Source organism: Canis aureus, chromosome 11 (genome assembly GCF_053574225.1).
Source record: "Canis aureus isolate CA01 chromosome 11, VMU_Caureus_v.1.0, whole genome shotgun sequence".
Lineage (NCBI taxonomy): Eukaryota > Metazoa > Chordata > Mammalia > Carnivora > Canidae > Canis > Canis aureus.
Window position 1 is genome coordinate 29,855,048 of NC_135621.1, and position 20,229 is coordinate 29,875,276.

At 57.3% G+C, this 20,229-nt stretch overlaps 1 protein-coding gene across 1 annotated transcript; it reads left to right on the plus strand.

The window, feature by feature from the left end:
* Positions 1 to 2,420: 2,420 nt before the first annotated feature.
* Positions 2,421 to 18,665, plus strand: MFNG (MFNG O-fucosylpeptide 3-beta-N-acetylglucosaminyltransferase). Its single transcript, XM_077914619.1, has 8 exons — positions 2,421 to 2,889; positions 8,284 to 8,332; positions 8,730 to 8,832; positions 9,213 to 9,366; positions 12,487 to 12,572; positions 14,350 to 14,515; positions 16,238 to 16,323; positions 17,736 to 18,665. Exons 1-8 carry the CDS (start codon positions 2,641 to 2,643, stop codon positions 17,788 to 17,790), a joined length of 948 nt encoding a protein of 315 aa, XP_077770745.1. The 5' UTR covers positions 2,421 to 2,640; the 3' UTR covers positions 17,791 to 18,665.
* The last annotated feature ends 1,564 nt before the right edge of the window (positions 18,666 to 20,229 follow it).

The following is a 20,229-nucleotide window of genomic DNA, read 5'->3' on the forward strand; positions in this document are numbered from 1 at the left end:
TGCCCTGCCTGTGTCTGACCATCAAAGGAGGGTCCCCTGCAGGGGAGACACTGAGGTTAGCGAGGTACTGTCTTGGCTTAAGTGGCTCGGCTGCTGAGTCCAGGAGACCAAGAGCAGACCCTCTGTGTTCAGTCAGGTCCTGAGACAGGTCCACCGGAGAGACGACAGCCCAGGCGGGATGGCTACAAGGGGTGCTGCTTTAGCTTAGGGTCTGGGATTCCTTGGAGAAGTATTTATGGGACCTTTGTGCTTGAGTGCTGTCCTTGGTCATCCTATGACAGTCCTGTCACAGTGATGAACTTGGGTCAGCCCCTGGAGGTTTGGGGGGGATGGGTTACTAGGTAGAGGGAATCTCCAGAGCAAAGTTTCAGAAGCAGAAAATGGGTTGAGTTTGGCCACCTGGAGAGTGGTGGGAAATGAGACTGGGGAGTCCAAGTTCAGGGTTGGGGGCTACCTAAATCTTAGTGTCTTATGAGGTCTGGCTCAGACACCATCACCAGGAAGCCTGCTTGATTCACCCGGGCCTTGGGACTTCTCAGCCATGCCATGTGTTGCCTTGAGGCAGGATGGTGGGTCTCTGAGGGTGGCTGTGGGCTCCCTGGGTGTGGAGACTGGTTAATGCTCATTTGGGTAAACGAACCTCCCCACTTTCTTGCGTGTGCCTGGCCCAGTGCTTAGTGTATGGACATATGAGTCTGGGTGACATTGTGGGATCTCCGTGAAGCAGCTGCCTTTGTCTAGTCCCATTTTAGGTATCCTTTCACTGGGGTGGAGGAGCCCACTAACCCCTTAATCCTCATTAGGTCTTAATTTTGTCCCCATTTGTCAAGTGAGGAAATTAAAATTCAGAGAGGTGAAGGAACTTGCCCAGAGCCACACAGCTAGTAAGTAGCTCAGTCAGGATTTGAACCCTGGTCTGTGTGGCACGACGCCTGGGATCATCCTTCAGGGATGCCTTTCTGAGAGGATGGGCCATGCAGGGGCTTGGCACGGGGCTGGCCCACAGGAGGGTGATCCAAAAGGGTTGATTCTCCATTCCTCTCCCTCCACAGGCCTAGCAGGCGTGGGCCACAGCAGGCCCGGTCCAATTCAGACATCTGGTGCTTTCTTGTGTTTAATGGATGTTTCTTGAGCTCCTACTATGTGCCAGGCATTGTTCTAGGCAGTGGGGATTCGGGGACTAAAACAAGAATCCCCTGCCCTCATATACTCATGCGATAGAGAATAGGTAAGTAAAATATACAGGATGTCAGAAGATGAGAAGTTCTTTGGGGAGAACACAGCAGAAAAAGGGGCCTGGAAAGGATGGGCCTGGGGGAGTAGGAAGGAGAGGGGAGAAGATATTGCACATTTTAAAAAGTGGCCTGGGATGTCCTTGTGGAAACCATGATGTTTGTGTAGGCCCGAAGGAGGCGAGGGAGTGAGATATGCAGACCTCTAGGGAAAGGCCCAGGCAGGAACAGCATGTACAAAGGTCCTGAGGTGGGTGTGTGCCTGGACTGGCCAGAAGCCCAGTGGGTCTGTAATGGAGGGAGCAAGGGGAGAGTAGTAGGAGGTGGGGCTGGAGGGAACAGGGAGCCCTCCTATAGGCTGCTGTATGATCTTGGGCTTTGTTCTGAGGGAGATGGGGGACAGAGCAGGATTCTAGCAGAGGAAGAATGAGATGTGTGTCCAGCCAGATGGACCTTGTGTCCAACCAGATGGTGGCTGGGGAATGCCCTCTGTCCACGGCCTGCCTGGGAGAGAGGCAGCAATAAAGACTGCTGAGTGAGATGGGGTGCCGTGGGCTACAGCAGGGCAGGCACCCTTCAGGACCCCCTGTGGGCCAGATGAAGCCCTGAGACTTGGGTTCCAGGTCAGCTCTGTGATGGAGCTGCTGGGTCATCTTCAATCCTTCTGTGCCTTATGTGCTCAGCTATCAACCGGCAGTAGCGATCCTCCTCGAGCTGTTATAGAGACAAGGCTCTGAGCAACCTACTCTGGGCGCCCTGCGGGTGTGCGGAGGGGGGCATCAGGGAAGGCTCTCTGGAGGAGGAGGTTAAAAATGAAGCTTGGTGAAAGGAGAGGGGCGACGATAGGGAGGATGGGGGGAGCATCCAGGAGGGGGCATAGTGTGAGCAGGGGCGGAGGCTGGATAGCAGGACACCGTAAAACAATGGGTGTTGAATGAGCTAAGCCACGGTCTCTGGGGAGCCGGGAGGCTGGAAGGCCCCTCCCTTCCATGGGGCACGGGCGGTTTTGTGTCGTCCCCACCCCCACGGCAGCAGCTGGCCTGCCGGGCGCCGCCGGGGCTGTCCCCTCTGCGGAGCCCGCAGCAGCCACCGCTGGGGCTCCCGGGCCGGCCCGCCCCTCCCCTCGGGCTGCGCTGGAGGCGGGGCGGGGCCAGGCGCCCCGGAGTCGGGGTGGGAGCGGGCGGGAGCGGGCGGGAGCGGGCGGGAGCAGGTGGAGGGCTGGCGGCGGCGGCGGCGGGGCTGCCGAGGCTCGGCCTCCCGGCCCGGAGCACCGGCTCCCACGTCTCCCCTCCTGGCTGCTCCTGATGCCCCCCGCCTTTCGCCCTGGCCGGGGGGCCCCCACCTAACCAGCCTCGCCTCCCTGTCCTGCTGGGATTCGGGGGCTGAGCTGTCTGGGGTCCCAGGGCCGATGCAGTGCCGCCTCCTCCGCGGCCTGGCCCTCCTCACCCTTCTGTGCATGGGGCTCCTCTCCCTACGGTACCACTTGAGCCTGTCCCCACAGGGCGTGCAGGAGCCCCCTGGGCTGAGCCCGCCAAGCCCTCTGTCCCCCGAGCTGCGGCTGCACGATGTCTTCATTGCGGTCAAGACAACCCGAACCTTCCACCGCTCCCGCCTGGAGCTGCTGCTCGACACGTGGGTCTCCAGAACCAGGGAACAGGTGACAAGTGGGCGACCGTGGGCCCCAGGAGTGGCCCCTGGCCTGAGGGACTTACAGAGACCTTTCTATTGGGCTGGGGTCCCTGGCGGCCTCCAGGGAGAAGCTGCTGGCCCACTTGCCCAGTCTGGGCTTGTCTTCCCACTCCTTCCTCCCAGGATCAGGGGCTCCTGTGGCCCTGCCTGTGCCCCTCACTGACCCTCTAGCCAGGGGCTCCTCAGGCCCACTGCTCCATGTCTTTCAGGGGCCAGGCTGAGCCCCTGCCCTAAGCTCCTCATTCCCTCCTGGGGGCCCCTCTATTCCCTGGCTGTGCTAGCACAGGCTTTGCTCCTGCCCATGTTGGCCCGGCCTGGCCATGGGGACAGTGGGGGGTGCTGGGCAGCTGGGGTAGAGTCCTCTGAGAGGTCTGACATGTGCCCTGCCAGGCTGCCCCCAGCCTGGGCCCTGGGTGCTGTCCTACTGCCCTGGCTGCGAGGGTGGAGAAGAGGAGCTGAGCCGCTGAGGAGGGGAAGGTCCAGGTGGGGCCTGTTCTCAGGGAGGGGTGGCTCGCATCCCTTCAGAACTCCTGGCCGCCCCTGCCCCTGTGCCTCTGCTGCCCAGGATGTGCCCAGGGCGTGCCCAGGGCAGTGGGGCCTCAGGGCCTCATCTCCTGTGCTCTTTTGGGGGGGGGCAATTTGGGAGGGAGGGAAGGAGGGAGGGAGGGAGGTGTGCTATGAGGTTGGTGGCCTAGGTGATGACTGGGAGAGATTAGAGTAGAGGTCTGCCCAACATGTGGGATTGTGTGTGTGTGTGTGTGTGTGTGCGCGCGTGCCTGCATGGAGCCAAAGTGTCAGCGTTAGATGTGCCATGACAAGAGGTGTGTGGATGATGGGGGCGTGTGGCTTGTGTCTTTCCGAAGACAAACTGAGTCCCTCCAGCTCTTGCCCTCTCCAGACCCAGTGCCCTCCATAAGCAAAGTCAATGATTTAGGGAGGATGTTGGGAACTGTCTCTGGGGGAGGTGGAGGGACAGCTCTACACACACACACACACACACACACACACACACACAGTCCCTACTTTAGCGGCTGGCTCAGCGGGAGGAAGTGACGGAGCCTTTGGAGGGGGTGGGGGCTCCTGGGAGGCTGAGGAGTAGGTGGAGGGGAGGTGATGCCTGCGGAGCCCAGGGCTTTCTGGGGAGAGGGCACCGCTCTGATTTCCCGGCCATGATGTCCTAGCATCTTATTTAGCCTTTTCTCCAGTGGGACCCCAGCATCCAGGTCCTTCCCTGGGGCACCACTCAGCTTCTCATCTTGGGGAGATTCTGGTTCCTCCTGCGGAAGCCGCTGAGCCTGGCCCTCCCCGCAGACCTTCCTGTTTATGGCGCTGCGTCTGTGTACCCGGGAGCAGGCCTCACGTGGTCTGAGGCCCCTTCCTGCCTTGTCTTCATCACCATGGTGGTGCCCTTGCCCCGGATGAGGAAACTGAGGTCAGAGTCCCCCTGAAGGCCTAGGGGCTCAGAGCCCAGTGGGACCCAGGCCTCTCTGGTCGGGGCCCTTCATTCTCTCCTGAGACCCAGGATCCCAGAGCCACCTGGTCCCTGTGCTGCAGGAGAGGGTCCTTGGGCCTGCAACCTGCGTGGCTGGGCCTGGCGGGCCCAGATCAGCAAAGGAGAGGAAGCAGTCGCCCCCTGTGTGCCTCGAGCTCAGTCCCACATACCAGCTAGGCAGGCAGTCAGAGGGAATAGCCCTATGTGCTCAGCACCTAAGGGGCTGCACATCAGTTGCCTCATTGTTTAACCACTTGCCAGCCCTGGGTCGTAGGTATCGTAGCCCTGTTTTTTGTTTTTTAATTTTATCTATTCATTCATGAGAGACACACAGAGAGAGGCAGAGACACAGGTGGAGGGAGAAGCAGGCTCCTCGAGGGGAGCCCGATGCGGGACTTGATCCCAGGACCCCGGGCTCATGACCTGAGCCGAAGGCAGACGCTCAACTGCTGAGCCACCCACCCCATAGTCCTGTTTTATAGGCGAGGAAACCGAACACATTTAAGCCAAGATAGAAGATGAAGTCACTCATTTGCACAGCACCCCTCGGCCCCCAGCACTCCGGACAGTCTAGAAACCTTGTCCTTATGCAGAGCTGCAAAAAGGAAGGATGCTCACATTGAGGAAGAGGAGGGAAGACAGGGAGACACATTCTCACCGCACTGCGTCTGCGGCCCCTTTGTCTCTACCCTTTGGCTCATCTTTCTCTGTGACCTTGGCCAAGGCCCGCCCCCTTTCAGCCCTCAGTTTCCCTATCTGCACAGGACAGGAGGGTCTGGGAGCCTGTCTCAGCTCTGCCATCAGGAGCGGGCCTGAGCTGGTTAACTCCAGGGCTGGGTGCCCGCCCCAGCTGGTTAAGGGTGGCCGGGTGGCAGGTGGGCCTTTGTAGCGGCAGGCTGGGGCTCTTGCGGCCTTTGTCCCAGGCAGAGGGGGCGGGCCCGGAGGAGGACCCGTTTTGTGATCCATGGGGAGCCTTTCCCTTCCCCACAGTCCCCTTGAGGGCAGTGGGTAGGGGGTGGAGGCAGCAGTGCCAGCTCCACATCCCCCTCCCCTGCAGCAGATGGCCCCCACCCTCCCCTCCCCTGACCCCAGCTGGCTGCCTGTCCTTTTGTTTTCCTGTGAGGTTTTAACCATTGTCAGAGTCTCCTCCTTAGACAAATTAAATGCAACCCCTGGCTCAGAGGAAACTCTGCCCACTGCTCTGTGCCAATCTCAGGGTTTCCAGGGACTGAAACACCAGCCTCCTGCGCCCGACCCAGCCCCCAGGCCTGCTGCAGGACCCCCCTTCCTCCACTGATTCGGGCGTATTCATCCATCAACAAACACACCCTGGCCCATTTGGCCCGCGCTCCAAACTCAAGAGAGTTCCACTATCTGGTGGCTGTTTGGTGGCAAAAGTTTGCCAGGGAGCAGGGCAAGAAAGGCCTGATTTATTTTACTGGCTCCCTGGGGGCTGTGTTGAAAACGACTTGGGGTGGGGACAGGACAGGCCAGGGAGACCAGGGCAAAGGTCGCTGCAGCAAAGCAGGCAGGAGATGACCAGGGAGGGCTGGGTCTCCGCGGGCGGTGGAGGCTGGTGAAGACGGGGCGCATCCCAGGTAATGTGATGCCACCCCATCCGGGTGCGCAGAATTTGCTGGCAGATTGGATGTGGGGTGTGAAACAAAGAGAGGAGGCAAGGCGACCCCGGCGTGCTGGGTCCCAGCAAGATGGGGAGCACTCAGAGGAGTACAGGTCTGGTGGGGAGGTGGAGCGGGGGCACTGAGTCTGAGGCACCTGCTAGGCCCCCTGGGGAGAAGTTGTGGCTGCTGTGGGATTTGATGGCTTCTTGCTGGTGTTGAAAGCCGAGAGGCTGGATAGCACTGCTGAGGCAGTGGACGGGATAGAAGAGGGCCAGCGTCGGGCCGCCTACACTTTCTGCAGGGATATCTGGGACCTCGAGTGTTAGCTGGATCTGAAGGTGGAGACACACCCCAGGGAGAGGGGCTCAGAAGGCAGATGCTGCCCAGGTGTCCTGGAGGTGAGCTGGGTGCCAGGACAGGGGGATAAATCAAACCTGTGCCCTTCAGGATGCCACTGTCTGGTGGGAGGGACCAAAGGATAGATTTCCATAACCCAGGGGCTGCTGTTACTTACCATCAGGAGCAACAGGTGGCTGAGGGGCACATGGGAGGGGTATCAGGGAAGGCTTCCTGGAGGAGGTGATGACTGAACCAGGAGGTAGGGAGCAAGAAAAGAGCACAGCATGTGCAAAGGCCCCGAGGGATGTGCATGTGTGTAGCACATTTGGGGAACTGAAAGACGTTTGGAGAAGGGGTGGGGCAGGAAGTGGTGAGATAAGCTGCATCAGGTCCAGGGGCTGGGTGGCCCCTCACGGCCACACTTAAGAGGCTGGCCTTTATCCCAAGGGCAGTAGGGAGCCACAGAAGGTGCTAGGTGGGGTGGTGGGCATGGGTATGATCTGATTCTGGTCCTGACAGGAAAAGAGATCTGAAGGTCTTGCACTATTCCACTGAAAGATAACTGGCTCAGAACATCCATGGTTATGGGCCTAGAGGAGACAGGACTCATTTCCTCCTGTCCCTTCCTGTGCCCAACTGTGGCTTCTGGCCTCTGGTGCCTCAGTTTCCCCCAAGATAAAAAGCTAAGCCTGGCTTTGCCGCATCCTCTTTCTTGTTCTTTCTCACATTATCTCCCTTTACGGTCATAGTTCCTCATTTTCCAGCTGGGGAAACCGAGTCTCAAAGCAGGGGCTGATCTGATCGGAAAGGCTGGTTCCCGGAAACCAGGGAGAAGTTTGTGACTGAGCAGGGAGGAGCTTGCAGCTGGAGGCAGGACAGGGCTAGCTCCAGTGGGGCCAGAGTGAGGGATGGGGATGTTCAGGGCCTTTAAACAGGTGCGATGCTTTCTCCTTGCTCCTCACTTGGAAAGAGTTCAAAATGGTCCAGGCCCTGGTCAGGGCCACCTAAGGGAGGATCAGAGGAGACCCTTGCTGTGCTTGGCGGACAGGAGGACCTGCTCGGGTGGGGAGAGGCGCGTGTGCCAGGCAGGGCGTGGAATGGGGGTTAGATGGGTCCCGGCTGTGGGTCTGTCTTGCCACAAGCTCCCTGTGGAGGGTTTGTCTCTGATTCTGTTTGCGTGGCCTCTACCTGCCCAGGGGGTGGTGAGGAGAGGTCCGAGGCCTGTGGGTCCGAATCCCAGCTCAGCGGTTGTCACCTGTACAACCGTGGTCTTTCACTCAGCCTCCGCTTTGCCATCTGTGAGGGGGACCGAACACGACACCTGTCTTAAGGTTCAGTGAGGTCAGCAGGAAGCAGGGGTGTACAAGCTGCTGGTGGGGTGCTTCTCCGATCTGGGAGGGGTGGGATTGGATCCTGATGGAAAATTTCTGAAATGCGTAAGGGCCCTGCGCCTGCGCCCGGCGTCTGTGTGGCTGTGAAAGCCATGACTGTCTCTCCAAGTACGTGTGGTGTCCCAGGGTGCGGGTCTTCCCACAGAGAGTCCGTCCTGACAAAGTGTCCAGGGTTGTGTATGTGTGGTGACAGAGGGGCCGTGTGGGACTGCAGTGTGTGTTTGTGCGTGACATCGGAGAGGGTGTGACTCTGGTAGGGTCCCCACGGTGCTGGCCTGCAAGGCTGCTCGTGCAAGTGACACTGTGGCCTGGTGCATGCTGTGAAGCTGTGCTGTGTGTATTGTGAGGCGGGGTCGCTGAGAAAGTCATGTTGTCTTCAAGGGGTGTGTGATGATGTTGGGAGGGCTGTGTGTCTGTCACTGATGGAGGACAGTGGTCTGGACAGGTACTTCGGCAGAGGCTTGGCTGTGGGCTGCCCTTGGCCGACTCTGGTCCTGACTCCTCTTTTTCCTTCTTAGACATTCGTCTTCACCGACAGCCCAGATGAAGGCCTCCAGGAGAGACTGGGTAACTCTGGGTGGGGTGAGGGCCCCTCCGCTGTTTCCAGGGAAAGCTAGGGTGGCTGTCCCCTGGCGTGGGGTCCCCAGGAAACAGGGCTGCTGTCCCTTGGCATGTAGGGATCCCCTTTGCCTGGGAGGGGAGCAGGCTTCTTCCCTGGAATCGGGTGTAGGTGTGAGGAGGGGCTCTCCTGGACGGTACCCTGGACTCCTGGGTCCCAGCCCAGCCTCCCGTTCATTAGCTCTGGGGTCCTGGGAGGGTCAGCTCTCCCTGGCCTCAGTCTCCCCATGTGTAAAATGGGAGTGATGGACCGCTCCAGGCTGGGGTCTTGCTCCACATTCTCACAGTGTGCAGGGCTGTGGGAAGGACCTGGACAGGGTCCCCTGACTTGTCCCCACTTCTCCAGGGTCCCACCTAATGGTCACCAACTGCTCTGCTGAGCACAGCCACCCGGCGCTGTCCTGCAAGATGGCTGCTGAGTTTGACACCTTCTTGGCCAGTGGGCTGCGGTGAGTGCATCTGGGTCTCTGGGGGCAGGTGCTACCTTTGCCTCAGGCTAGTTCCCCAAATAGGGTGTTGTGTCAAAAAAGTGAAGTTGGCTGGGTCTGGTGAATTTACTCATGTAAGGGCCTCCCGGGGTCTGTCTCTGGGCAGTCTGGGTTCAAGTCTTGCCCTTCACTGACTGTGACCTTGGGCAAGTGCCTTAATCTTTCTGAGCTTTGGTCCCCTCCTGGGAAGTGGGCACACTTTCCTCAGGAGCTCACACAGATGCTGTGTGGCTCAGAGCATGGGCCTTCAGGTTAGCTACCCTCAGTGCCTAAGTCTGCTGATTATGGGGGGGCGGGAAGCCCCTTGGGAACCCTCCTCCAAACTCCCCTTCCGCCCACAGGTGGTTCTGCCACGTGGATGACGACAACTATGTGAACCCAAGGGCGCTGCTGAGGCTGCTAAAAACCTTCCCCCAGACTCGCGACGTCTACCTGGGCCGGCCCAGCCTGAACCGGCCCATCCGCGCTTCGGAGCCCAGGCCGCACAACCGCACGGTGGGTCCCTCCCTTCCTCCCTCTGCTTTGGTCCCCGGGTCCGCGGGGTCCGGCGGGGGGCGGGGCCGCGGGGGCGGGGCCAGGGCGGAGTCACGATCCTGTCTTCTCGGTGAACCCCGGAGGCTGAGATAATGCAGGTGAGGCGCAGAGCCCGGCACACGGTAGGGCCGGAGTCGCTGAGGAGCGGCGGCTCCTTCTGGTCACACAGTGAAAGGGGTGTGGGGTATGGGGGGGATGAGCGGAGGCTTCCTGGCTATGGCTGGACTCCTGGCCCCTGGTATCTTCATGTCGTTGTTCAGGATGTTCAAATGCCGAATACCGCTGGGCTGGGTGGTGAACTGCGCTGCCCCCAGCCCCTGAGCACTCCCCTCCCCTCGGCACCCCTCCTCTCTCCAGATTCCACTGACTGGCAACTAAAGAGGTGCCACTTGGCACAATGGGCCCCAGCACCGACCTCAGCTCCAGACCTAGAGGGACGCTAATGAGGGCTGTGAGATTTAGGAAACAAATACACCAAAAAATCAGGGTAATAGTTAAATTGGACTTTCAGATAAACAGGGAAGAATTTTTTATTTTATTTTTAAAGATTTTATTTATTTATTCGTGAGAGACAGAGAGAGAGGCGCAGAGACACAGGCAGAGGGAGAAGCAGGCTCCAGGCAGGGAGCCCAATGTGGGACTCGATCCCAGGACCCCAGGATCACGCCCTGGGCCGAAGGCAGGTGCTAAACCGTGGAGCCACCCAGGCTGCCTGGGAAGAATTTTTTAGCATAAGTATGTAACATGGTTCTCTTCTGGTCCCCAGGACCCACCAGGCTTCTGGTGTCGGTGTGGCCCAGGCCCCCAGGGCCCCAAGGAAAAGGCTAGTCAGGGGGTCCCCCTCCCTAGAGGCAGCATGTGGAGCAGGAGCTGGGCCTTCAGTAGGGCTCTCTGCTTCCCTGGCTCACCATCTGCTTCACTAGAGGAAGAAACACAAAAGTTTAATTATCAGCAGCTACATGGCCTCTGAGCCCTAATTAAATCCTCTTGGGCCCTGGGGGCATGTAGGTGAGTCAACTCCAGGTGAGGGTGGGGTGCCCCAGGCTCCCTCACCGCCACATGCTTGGCGGTAGGGGTTGAGAACGTTGCTCTGGAGCCCTACTCCGTGGCTTCACACACCAGCTCTGCTACCTCCTGGCTTCATGACCTTTGCTGAAGTCACCCCACCTTTCTGTGCCTCAGTTTCCATCCCCACCTAACAGGGTGGTTGTGAGCAAAAAAAAGGAACAATTAAATGAGGTCACTACACAAGTGCTTAGAATGGGACCTGGCATGGATGACACTGGTGAGTGTCCAGTGGTCAGTACCCAACCCAGCTCAGCCTTCCTCTTGGGGCTCCTGCCTCCTGTGTGGGTTCAGCACCTGCTGGGCACACCCAGGCCCCGACCCCACATCGTGCACTAATTCCCTTCTTGCACACACTCCACCGGTGGGATCCCTAGACTCTGCCCCAAAATGTCCAGGCTGCTTGGATTCTGGGGTGCCCCCTGGGCTGTGTGTGTTGGGGGCAGGGACAGCAAAAGGGAGTGAGAGTTCTGACACAGGCTCAGTCCCAACTCTGGGACCTCCTTTCTCTGCACCTTGTCACCTCATCTGTGGCCACAGGACACTGTACATCTGTGCTCAGCGTTAGGCACTTCTACTGTTACTGCTGTTGGTACTTTAATTATCTGGGACCAGAAGCCCTGGACCCATAAGTCATTCAACAAGCCTTGATTGGCACCTCCTCGGTTCATTCTGCTTTGTTGAGGCCTGGCCTCTAATCTAAGAGGGCGGCATTTCCAGAAGTAGCTCATAGAGGTCTTCAGGAGGAGGACACAGGGCCGGCAGAACTGGAGCAGATGTGCTCACAGGTGACAAGTCTGAGGCTCAGAGAGGAGCAGGGACTTTCTCAAGGTTGCTGGAGGCTGAGGCCCCAGTGTCACGCTTCCCGACCTCCTGCCCGGGTTCTCACTGCTGCGTCATGGGATAACCCAGCCCCATGCAACATGCATGAGTGAAGCACCAACCATGTACTTGGGCGAAGGTAACCGTGGGGAGCTTGTTGGTTAAGAGATGGCACAGCCGAAGGGTGCGGTGTTTGCCAAAAGCCTTCAAGAAGGTCAGGAGTTCTGATGTCACGAGTCCTCACAGAGGAGGCGGGGGCAGAAAGTGGTTTAAACCCCAAGGGAGGTGTTTGGTTCCTGAGACTGAGAAGTCAAGGGGTTTGCTGGCCTCGGGGGCTCACAGGCCTCTCTGTCCTTCTCTCTTTACCCCGTGAGAGGCCTCGTTCCCTCCTTGTGCAGAAAAGCTTTCTCAGTCCCAGGAGCAAGGAGTGGCGAGGCCGGTGCAAGTGGCATGGCATAGGTGGCATCACGACTACCGCTCCCAGGCCTGGTGACCCCGTGGAAAGTGTGTCTTCCTCCCAGTTAGCATATGGAGCTCAGGGAAGAGCTCTGATTGGCTGGCCCAAGTCACGTGCCCGTTACTGAGCCAGTCGCTGGGTTGAGTGTGGCCGTGTGATCCACCGTTTCTGGGGCGCCTGCCCACCTCCTGCCCAGGGAGCGGTGCTATTTGGCAGCCCCTCCTGAACCACCTGGGGAGGGGTAGAGGGACTTCTCTGGGGAAAGGGGTGAGGTGTGCTGGGCGGACAGATATGATACACATTCTCTTTAAGTGAAATCCAGCCAGACTGGGGTCTAATTAGAAACTCCATCACTCTTAATTAGCCATGTGACTTTGGGCCTTGGTTTTCTTGTCTATAAAATGGGCATGGGGCACCTGGGTGGCTCAGTGGTTGAGCATCTACCTTTGGCTCAGGGCGTGATCCCGGGGTCCTGGGATCGAGTCCCGCATCGGGCTCCCCGCATGGAGCCTGCTTCTCCCTCTGCCTGTCTCTGCCTCTCTCTGTGTTTCTCATAAATAAGTAAATAAAATATTTTTTTTAAATGGGCATAATAATGCCAGGCTGTAGCAAGGCTTTAGTGAAACATGAAATAAAAAGGTTTTGAGCCGTGCTGGTTGGGGGTGAGGGGTGGCCCAGCTGTTGTCCCGACCCCCAGGCTCACCTTGCACCTTGGCCCTCCCCACCTCTCCCCCCAGAGGCAGGTACAGTTCTGGTTTGCCACTGGGGGTGCTGGCTTCTGCATCAACCGCAAACTGGCATTGAAGATGGCCCCATGGGCCAGGTAAGCAAAGCTGCACAGGAGGGTGGGGGAGAGTGGGGCCTGCTGTGGGGGGTGCCTTTGCAGCAGGGAGGGCTTGAGAGTGAGCTGAGGAGAAACTGCCTCTCATGCATGCTGTGTCACAGAGCTACACAGTGGTGCGCAAGCCACCTGCCATCCTGTGCACTCTGCCACACACAGGCAAGTTGTGTAATCTCTGGGAGCCTCAGTGTCCCCATCTGTAAGATGGACCTGATTATATGATAGCTAATGGTTGGTGTGAAGGGTGGAATGTGACAATATTTAGGCTGGCACCTGGTCCCCAATGTCACAGGGGAGGTAAAGGCCAAGTGTAGAGGCATTCAGAGGAAGGAAGAAGTAGGGCCTTCTGCTAGTAGGAAGGCTTCCTAGAAGAGGTGGCCTTTGAACTAGGATGGCCCTAGAGGCCCCCCACCCATGTGAAGGTGGGAAGTGGAAGCTCCCAGTATGGGGTAAGGGCACTGGTATTCTAGAGAGGAAGTGGCAAAGGCTTGGCCTCTCCAGGTCCGCACTGGTAGGATGTTGTTATAACAGCAACATCAGTGTTGCTACCTTGTATCGAGGGCTGATTGGAGCCAGGCCTGCGCTTCACCAAGAGTATCCTGAACGGGGGAGGAAGGCGTGTCCACTTTGTTTCCACCTCTAAGGAGATGGAAGTGTGAGAGGTTGAGCCAGTGACTGGTCCAAGGTCACCCAGGTCCAAGGTCACTCAGCAGCTGGGTTTGGCCCCAAGACCTGCCTGCTTTGCCACTATACCACCCTAGCCTGCTCTGACCTGGATGGGAGGGGTCATCGCGAGGGGTGGGGGGGACTCAGGCCCTGGTTGGGAGGGGTAATGCTGTCCTAGGGCCTGTCGACAGCAGGTCCATACACATACACCAGGGGTACTCCCTGTACCTGGTGCCCCCATCTGGGCTTCTGTCCACCTTTATGGTGTATTTGTGTGAATTGGTAAAGGTACCCCCTTTGGCCAGGTGCAACCTCTGGGCACAGCCTGGATGGGAAGGGAAGGCTGGGTTTCTGCACCCGCTGGGCCCCTTGGTCAGGCATTCTGTGCAGTGGGGCAGCCTGCCTGACCTGGCCCCCAGGGATGTCTACGGGGTATGCAGCCAGGTGATGCCCCTCCTTGGGACACTGCCCCTTCCTCCTCGACATCTGGCTGATTCCAGCGCATCTTGTAAGACTCCATTTAAAGCCTGCCATTGTCATGGTTAAATAAAAAGCAAAACAAAAGACTGCCACCTCCTCTGGGAAGCCCACCTTACCGTCCTGTGTCACCCAGGCCTCATGCTTCCCTTTGACTTAGTGCCAGTCCTGCTCCTAAGTGACTTGTCCATCTGCCTCCACTCAGAACGGGGGCTGCTATCGAGGGCAGGAAGCTTTTCTTTCTTATCTCTGTATCTGCAACACTAGCACGGTACCTGGCACCAGGTAGATCCTCAAGCCCAGCCACGAATGAGTGAGTGAATGAATGTACAGAAAGGAAAAGGTACATTTATAAAGGGCTTCTTCTTGCCATTCTTCCACTTAATCTTCACAATAGCCCAGTGAGGGTTATCACGCCCATTTCACAGAAGAGGATGCTGAGGCTCCCCAGGTTTGTGGCTTGCCCAAAGTCACACAGCACACAGGAGGCAGATGCTAGAGTTGAAGGTCTGCTCTGCCCAGTGGCCACGGTGGACAGAGGGCCTTCGGGGAGGCAGGGGGAGCTCTGGGTGCTGAGGGCCTGAGCCAGTGGCCTCAGCATGGCTCTGTGTCTCAGTGGCTCCCGCTTCGTGGAAACGTCTGCCCTCATCCGGTTGCCTGATGACTGCACTGTGGGCTACATCGTGGAGTGCAAGCTACGGGGCCACCTGCAGCCCAGCCCCCTCTTCCACTCCCACCTGGAGACCTTGCAGCTGCTGGGGGCTGCTCAGCTCCCAGAGCAGGTGAGCTTTCCTGAGAGCAATGGGAGAGGGGACCTGTGGGGACTGTCCCCTACTGATGATGACACCGAGGCCCAAGGTGGGAGAGCACCCTCTGACTCAGCCAAGGGTTAGCATTTGTGATGCTCAAATTCTTTGGTCTGGTCCCGGAATGAATGCCAGCTGGAAGGGCTTGCATGGATCAGAGGAAGCTTGCCTTTGGGTTCAGACTGCTCGGCTCCCTGCCTGCTCCCTCTGGTCCCTATGTTCCTTCTTCAACCTTCCAGCTTCCCACATTCCTCCAAAGGGGCCAGGCCTGCCCTTTCCAACCTCTGCCTGTTGGTTTTCCCACCTTCATCGAAGCTTCCTGCCTGCTGCCTTCTTTCTAACCCAGATGTTGCTGGCAAAGAGCAGGTGTTTAGGGGGAAATCTCAGGTGTAATGTCTGGCTGGGGGAGGGGGACCCCATTCACCACCTGGCAGGTCACATCTCCGCAGAGGCCCGGCTGGCTCTACCTTGCACACGTGGCCCTCCTACTCATGGGTGGCTTGTCCCAGAGGTGATCCTGGCTGGGAAGGCCTCTGGGGTTCTCCACCCAATGGTGCAAGTCAGGAGCCTTTGGTAGCAAGGGACAGAAATGCAATACAGTCTGGTCCAACAAACAAGGACATTGTATGGGCTCTTGAACCTGAGAGGCTAGAGGCCAGCTTGCCACTTCTGGCTGAGTCTGCATGCTCAGGCTGTCCTCACTCTCATCTGTTCCCTGACATTGGGTTCACCCTCTGGCAGGCTTGCCCCCTTCAGGTGGGCAAGATTTCCAGGCTTCTGCCCCACCCATAGGAGGAGAGCTCCTCCCTCTGCCACGGTCCAGGGCTGGTGCTTGTTGGTGCTTGTTGGTCGGAAGGCCTGCTTATGTCCTCGACCAGGGCCAAGAGTTAGTATTGGTTTGCCAAGCTCTGGAACTGGGGTGTGGGTGTGGTCCCAATAAGACCTTCAGGGCCTGAAGCCAGGAAACGGCAGGGGGCAGATTTGGGGCAGCCAAAACCAGGCACCGTAATGGCTAAGATTTTCAGAGTACCATGCTGGTGGCCTTATCTGCTTTAACTCTCTGGTTCCTTACAACATTTGCAAGAAGTCAGCGCTAACATTCCCATTCTGTAGGTGGGGACAGTGAGGCCCAGGGAGCTGAACTAACCATGGCACAGCTAACATAAGGCAGAGGGGGATTTGAACCCTGCCTGAGTGGCTCCTAAGCCCACAGTCTTTAACTGCTCTGGTCAACTGCCTCTCGACAAGGGGCATTATCCCAAGTTCTCATTGTGTGTGGAGTACCTGAAGCTCTGGATGGAGAGGAGCTTCATCCCCACAGAGAGTCCCTACAGAGAGTCTCCAGAAACCTCTGTCCAGGCATGGAATTTACTGGAAGTGAGCCTTCCCCTCTTGAGACTCAGTGTCCTAGTCTATAGGCAAGGGACTCGTTCCAGCTTCTCAGGTAGGGTAGACTGCTGGGGAATGTAAATAGGGTCTGGGCCAGACAGTGCCCTATAATCTCGAAGTGCCTTGAGGAGTGGGGTGGGCTCCTCAGTGGAGCCCAGAGGGCTAGGGTGGAATTTCAGGGATAAAAGCAGGGTCTCTGTGCCCCATCTCAGAATGCCCTATGTGCCTTCCCTGCTTCTGCCCAAACACCTCCCCCTTCTGGGGTCCCCAATGAGACATCCCACCAACATTCCCTTTTTCTCTGCCTAGGTCACTCTCAGCTATGGTGTCTTTGAGGGGAAGCTCAATGTCATTAAGCTACAAGGCCCCTTCTCCCCTGAGGAGGACCCTTCCAGGTGAGTCTATAGGGTTGGAGGAGTCGAGGCCAAGTCCAGGCATCTAGAGAGAAGGGAGCCTGGAAGTAGGGAAGGCCTTGGTTGCTGATAGCACAGAGCCGGGGGTGCAGGGAGTGGATTTCAGTCTCTGTTTTGCCCTGGGATTGCTGTGTGACCTTGGGTGAATCCCATCCTTTCTCTGAGCCTCAGTCTCCCCATGCCTAACACAAGGAGGCTGGGTGTTGTGGATCGGAGGGCTCTCACAGCCCTGACCCTCAGGGATTCCTCAGGACCCTCTGAAACACTGAAGAATGTCTTCACAGAGCAAAGGAGATCCTCTGTTGGAAGAACTGCAGGCCCTGATGGGAAATTAATTTTTAGTTGAGCTTTTGTCAGCTCTCTGTTTCTTTGATGATACTCTTCCATGGTTCTTTTCAGTAGGTAGATGGTTGGAAAGGGGGCTAAAGGGCCACTCATGCTCCTTCCAGTTCTGCCTCACAAAAAGGCCACAGGGAGGTTAGAGCGTTTGGCTCAGACCCAGCTGCTGTAGAGCATCTAGGAGCATAGCCTGCGACATGCTGTGGTGGGAGGACTGGCTGCCGGAGGAAGTAGGAGAAGCCACTGTGGCTGAGATGCAGGAGAGAGAGAGCGGCGGCAAGTGTAGTTGGAGGGGGTGGCTGGGGCCTCCCCAGGGCCTTGTAGGCTCCGTCTGGAACTCCTGGGGGAACCAGGACTCCTGGCTCTGCAGTTCTGCAGAGCTGTCTGTCTGGGGCAGAGGCTCACAACTGTTTGAGGTGCCCTGGGGCCAGGGCTGCGTTGGACAAGTTAGACATTACGAGGAGACAGAGTTTAGCTCAATATAGGAAAAAAATTCAAATTTCGGAGGTGACAGCTACTGCCTTCAAATGGGTGAGCTCCTCATCTGTGGAAATGTACAAGCTATGGCTCTACTGCCAGGAGGGTTATGAGCAGATGTGAAATTCTCTCAAAGCCTGAAGATTCTAGAATCCAAAGGTTCCCACCTCATAGGGCTGGAGCCAACTGGGCCCTCAGATACATGTGATCAGATAGTCTGGCCTCAGCTGGGGTCTCTTCATAGCATCTCTGTCCTTTGAAGTCTCTCTAAACCAGTGGTTTTCACGAGGGGCCATCCCCCCTGGGGGGACATTTGGCAACATCTAGAGACATTTTGGGTTGTGACGACTCAAGGGGATTCTACGGCATCAAGCGGGTAGAGGCTGGGGGTGCTGCTGAACATCCTACAATGCACAGGCTACCCCACAACAAAGAATTACCTGGCCCTAAATTTTAATAGTGCTGGGGTGGAGAAATCCTGCTGTAAACCATCCCTGTGGCATGTACTCCCCTAGGAGCCCATGGAGTGAGTGTAGGAGTTGGGGTGACCATCTTGTCCACTTCTGATCTCTTTACAGGTTCCGTTCCCTCCATTGTCTCCTATACCCAGACACTCCTTGGTGTCCAAGCTGATGGCCAGATGAACCCTGAACCACTGGGCAAAGTTTGGGATGAGGCTTCTGGTTGTCCTCGGCCTCTCCAGGCAACCCTGGGGATCTGCGGCAAGTGCCCTTTGGTGGGCAGGCCCCAACAGGGCCTCTGACTGGTGGGCCAGCCTAGGCTCAGATGGTGGCAGTGAAGGCATAATGGCCTCTGGGAAATGGGTTGGACAGCCCAGAAAACAGGTGCACCAGGTGACGGCCAGAGAGGCCCCCGGCACTGGGCTTCTGTGGGCCTTGGGTGGCTGAATTGAACAAGCATGGGGGTGTCCTTGAGCTGGGCTGGGGCTTAGGGGTCTTAACCCTCCAGACAATTACATGGGCCCCTGGGTGGGATCTGGTCTCCATCCCCAGCTCTGGTCTCTGTCATTCCCCTGGGGTCAAGCACTGGGCCACCCACTCCTGGCTCCCTTGCCTGGATCCCCAAGCACTGAGGGGACCCAGGTGGACTAATGGCAGACCCAGTGTCTGTGGAAGATATGGTCATTGCTGACCAGTGTCCAGCTCCTTGTACCAACCCCTTGCTAACAGATCCTATTTTGTTTGGAGTATCGGCATGCCTAAACCTCGATGATGGATCATGATGGATCCCGGCCAATTGTGACGATCCTTTTGCTCACTTTCCCAGATTCTCTTGCTCAGTCTATTGGTGCAAATTAAAGCCAACAGAGAGGCTCCTGGGGAATATTTTGCAGCCCCATACCCCATCTTCATGCTGTGAACGTGGGTGTGATGTTTGGATCTGAGGCCGTTACCTTGTTATCATGAAGGAAGGGCCATGACAATCATGTACACCTGTCCCTTTTGGCCTCTGGTTCTGTAAGAAAATTAAACCCTTACTTGTATAAACCTCTCTTGGTCCAGTTTTCTGTTATGGGCAGCCAGTGTGTTCCTGACTGGGGCAGGCTCTTAGGTCTGCCTGTCACAGTGGTGATGGTGGTGTTGACTTGGATCCTGAGCTAGATGTCCCTGCATCCTCTGCCTTTGCTTGCTGTAGATATAACCTTGAAGAATCCATTTGGTCTCTCTGGCCATTTTGCCCATTTTATAGATGAGAGAAGGAACACCTTCTCCTTCAATTGATATCTGGGTGAAATGACAGTGTTGGTAAAGGGCTCAGCACAGACTCTGGCACAGAAAAGGAAGGGTTCAGTGAGCAGGGACTGTTACTAGTGTGTATGTGAGCCAGGGTGTGTGAGGGTATGCATGGGTGTGTGTGTGTACACACACGTGTGACATGCGTATAAACAGGCATACACCACACGTGTCCTTAGGCACAGACCTGTGTAGAAAGGGGACACCACACAACCCCATGCATGAGGTGCTGGCATGCCAGGAGCTACTTCTCCTTTACTCTGCCCTCAAAACCTGGGTTGGGGGTCACCAGAGAATTGGGAGAGGCAGAGTAGAGACATAGCTGAAGGAGTCAGCCTCTAGTGTCAGATAAAGGAGCAGTTTGACAGCCATGGTGGGAGGTGAATCAATGGAAGCCTGCAAGCATGAACGAATGAAAGTGGTCAATGGTAGAAGTTCAGGAATGCTGGTGCATAGGTTGGGGAGGCTTAGGGATGAGAGACGTCTTCTCCCCGTGAGTCATTCTCAGTGATGTGGTAATTTGGGGCCACCATGGGGCTCTGGGCTGGGGGTAGGAAGGACAGAGGAGAGATCCTGAGGGATACAGGGGCCCTAAGCCAGGCAGCCAAGGCTGAGGGCTCTTTGGAACATACTCTCCAGGCCTTAGAGGACCTTGTCCCTAATGCAGTCTGTCTGGGACAGCTGGAACCACAGAGCACCAGAGCCTCAGCCCTGGTTTCCCAAGGAGGAACTTGAGGCCCAGAGAGGGACTGCCATGTGCTTGTGATCACACAGCAGGTCAAGTGCAGAGTCGGGCTGCTTGGCCTCCTGCAAGGCTCTTTTCTTTCAGGGCTAACCCAATGCTGGGTTTATGGGACATGAACTGAGTAGGGGTGGCCCTGGCCCTGCAGCCCTGGGAGGGGGGATGGAGTGGTGTGCTCCACAGCTGTTGTTCTCTCCACCCTGTATGTGGAAGGCTGCCGGCCGGCCCGCTTTTAGAAGCAGCAGCAGCAGATTTGCGGGTTGTTCCCAGATCCTGGGGGTCGGGTGGAGGGAACAGGACTCGGGCCATCTGCTGCCTCCATTGTCCCAGAATAGCTGTGGTAGGGAGGGGGAGCAGAGTCAGCAAGGATCAGAATTGGGATGGAAGAAGGGGGGTGTCTGGATTTAACCCATTGTGTGTCTGTACGGGAGAGTATGAAGCTGCCTGCACTCTGGATGAAGGTGACCCACGTGGGTCCCCACAGGCAGGGCTGGCAATGGGGGAGAGGGACAAAATTGGACCACCCTGTATTTGTCTTGGGGTCAAGCCCCTCGAGTAAGTGTTATTCCATTTTAT